This window comes from Belonocnema kinseyi, chromosome 5 (assembly GCF_010883055.1).
Source record: "Belonocnema kinseyi isolate 2016_QV_RU_SX_M_011 chromosome 5, B_treatae_v1, whole genome shotgun sequence".
Classification (NCBI taxonomy): Eukaryota; Metazoa; Arthropoda; class Insecta; order Hymenoptera; family Cynipidae; genus Belonocnema; species Belonocnema kinseyi.
The window spans coordinates 17,610,256-17,612,737 of record NC_046661.1 but is presented as its reverse complement, the minus strand read 5'-3'; the positions used below and the strand labels follow the sequence as shown (position 1 = coordinate 17,612,737).

Genomic DNA, 2,482 nt, shown 5'->3' with positions numbered 1-2,482 from the left:
CATAATTTTGATTTCAAAAAGTCTTTAGAGTTTTCGAATTCCTTCAAGGCCTTTTCTACTCAATTAAAATTATTTTTCCATTCACTTATAAAGTAAAATTAGATTATTACCATTTTGGAATTCAAATGCACTATAATTTGGCGCGACTGAATATATAGCTGCCTGTCGCGCCTCTACAAACATGTGGCGGAACCAATCGGTACATGTCGCACCTCAACAAGTATGTAGCCGAACTAAAAGAAATATATATATATGCAGCACCACAAACTTGCCCGCCGCGCTAAGTACCGGTATGTGGTGCAACTAATCTCATGCCGTATCTAGGACCTAATATCTTTGGCAATATAAGAGTATTACGTTTTTGGGTTGGATCATGTTCTATGGCTAAAAGATCTTGTGTTGTCCCCGCTGTTCATGAGAATTACGTCTGCTACAGGGTTACACTATGTATTTTTTTTAAAAGTCTGTATTGGTTTCTCCAAGTTTCTAAGATAAAAATTTGGTCATGGATTTGCACATAATACCGAATAAGGTAGGGAAGCTCCTCCACTTTCTTATATCCCCCGTTAATTAAATACAGTGATACATTAAGTGTACTAGTGCCGACATAACCTTAGGGCCATGTTTACTGGTACCGAAATTTCGGTACGAGTAGCGGGACCTGGAAAAGGAACTATTTGTATGAAAATGGCTGTACACATAGACAATTCCTAATCTTAATGGAAGAATGAATGCATATTAAAATATCCTTACCCTAGGTGATGGCTGTTTTTTTATTTCAGAGCGAGGGCGATCTAACACCAGAAGAAAGAATGAGGTAATTTTGGAGAAGAAATTGTACATATTGTATAATTTGTTTCTCGATTTGTAGTTCTCTCATATATTTTGCTCAGTCATGTGCAACTTAAAGCTAAAAGTGAGTGTTAAACGCGGTTTCGGTTAACTGTCTAGGGGTTAATTGCGAATTTTTAGGTCATGATTGCGATGACTAAGCAAAGATATTATAAACGTAGATGCGGTGCGGGCTTATTTGCTCGCCATAAATGTAGACGGCGCGTCCGGCGAAAAGTCACTTCCCCTTTACACACCGCAAACCATAGGTAGCACCCACGAAGTCCCATCGATATATTTTTCCAACAGCCACTTGGAGCGCTGTAAGCAACTCTCAGTAGGCCCCTCGAGGCGCACTGGTGGTAACTTAGCTCGGACAAGAACCATTTGGATTGAAAGTAAATTGCCAATTAAAACATTTTTACATTCATAACTTTGCAAAACATGGTTATTTTAATAAATACCACATGTAACAGCCGATGAGTAATTTATATTACGGTTTCATATATTTCCCACTGATTCTAAAACTATTTCTTATCATTTACATTCTATATATTTTCTATATATAGTTATTTAATATTTTTTATTTTTGTGGTCTGCAATTACTATGGATTTTTTTAGACTTCGTCTAATCAAGTTCTCGTATGTATTTTCCAATTTCTTAATTATTATATATTCTAACGTTTTTATAAAAATGTAATCATAATTCCAAGTGATAGGAAAATTGTTCTTTCGATTTTTAGATGTTAAGACGGCAGAATTTCACTGGTGCATTGATAAAAAATATCATGTTCTATAAAATATATTTTAAAATAAACTTTCAACTCTTATAATTGATACAGTTTACTATATATATATATTAGAGTGGCCCAAAAAATGGTATTTGAGAAATTTCAACGGGCACGTTGGCCAAATCGTTCTCTTATGCAAATAAATTTACCCATTTTTTTTATTTGCAAAACAAATATTTTTAGCCGTTGCCCTGGGGCTTCAAAGTTTCCTGATTTAAAATAGAGAAGTCCAACACCAGCTACAGGTTCGACCCAGAGAGTAGTTATAGATTTATTAACTTATTAATTATAGATTTATTAACTTATTATTACTCTGCCTTTCTACACATTGACAGTGACCGTATTTTGGGACCCAGCAAATACGGTGCACAATGAGAGGCCCGACCAAGGGTCAACTTTTTTTGCAGCCGTCCACCTGCAGTCCCTTCAGCCGGTGTTCAACTTAAATGTGTCAATTTTTATCAGCTTTACTTACTCTTTTCTCAATTGAATAAAAAGTTTATTAATTGTTTTCCCATAGAAATCTGTTCTCAGTAGTTTAAAAAATGTTTCTTCCAAATATACAGTTACGCAAGTAAATCGGAGGCTTACAATAAGCCTCCAAATATGGCCATTTTATGTGACTTTTGATATGCCTAAAACTTTTGCAAAACATTTCTGAGATATAAAAATTCGATAAATTTGCCTAATTTGCTTAAGAGAACAATTTGGTCAACGTGCCCGTTGAAATTTCTCAAATTTCATTTTTTGGGCCACCCTAATACAGTGTGTCCCATATTTATAGGGCCACCCCATTTTTTAAGGATAATTTTTTTTCTATTGGAACAAACTGCACCAAATTTTTTGAGTGAATAAATGAG

At 34.9% G+C, this 2,482-nt stretch overlaps 1 protein-coding gene across 1 annotated transcript in view; it reads left to right on the top strand.

The window, feature by feature from the left end:
• The first annotated feature begins 320 nt into the window (after positions 1-320).
• LOC117173547 (RING finger protein 121) overlaps positions 321-2,482 on the top strand; it is an 80,364-nt gene continuing 78,202 nt past the window's right edge. The window contains exons 1-2 of the mRNA XM_033362186.1: positions 321-532; positions 783-817. Coding sequence (XP_033218077.1) covers positions 506-532; positions 783-817 — 62 coding nt within the window. The 5' untranslated portion in view covers positions 321-505. The remainder of the gene's footprint in view (positions 533-782; positions 818-2,482) is intronic.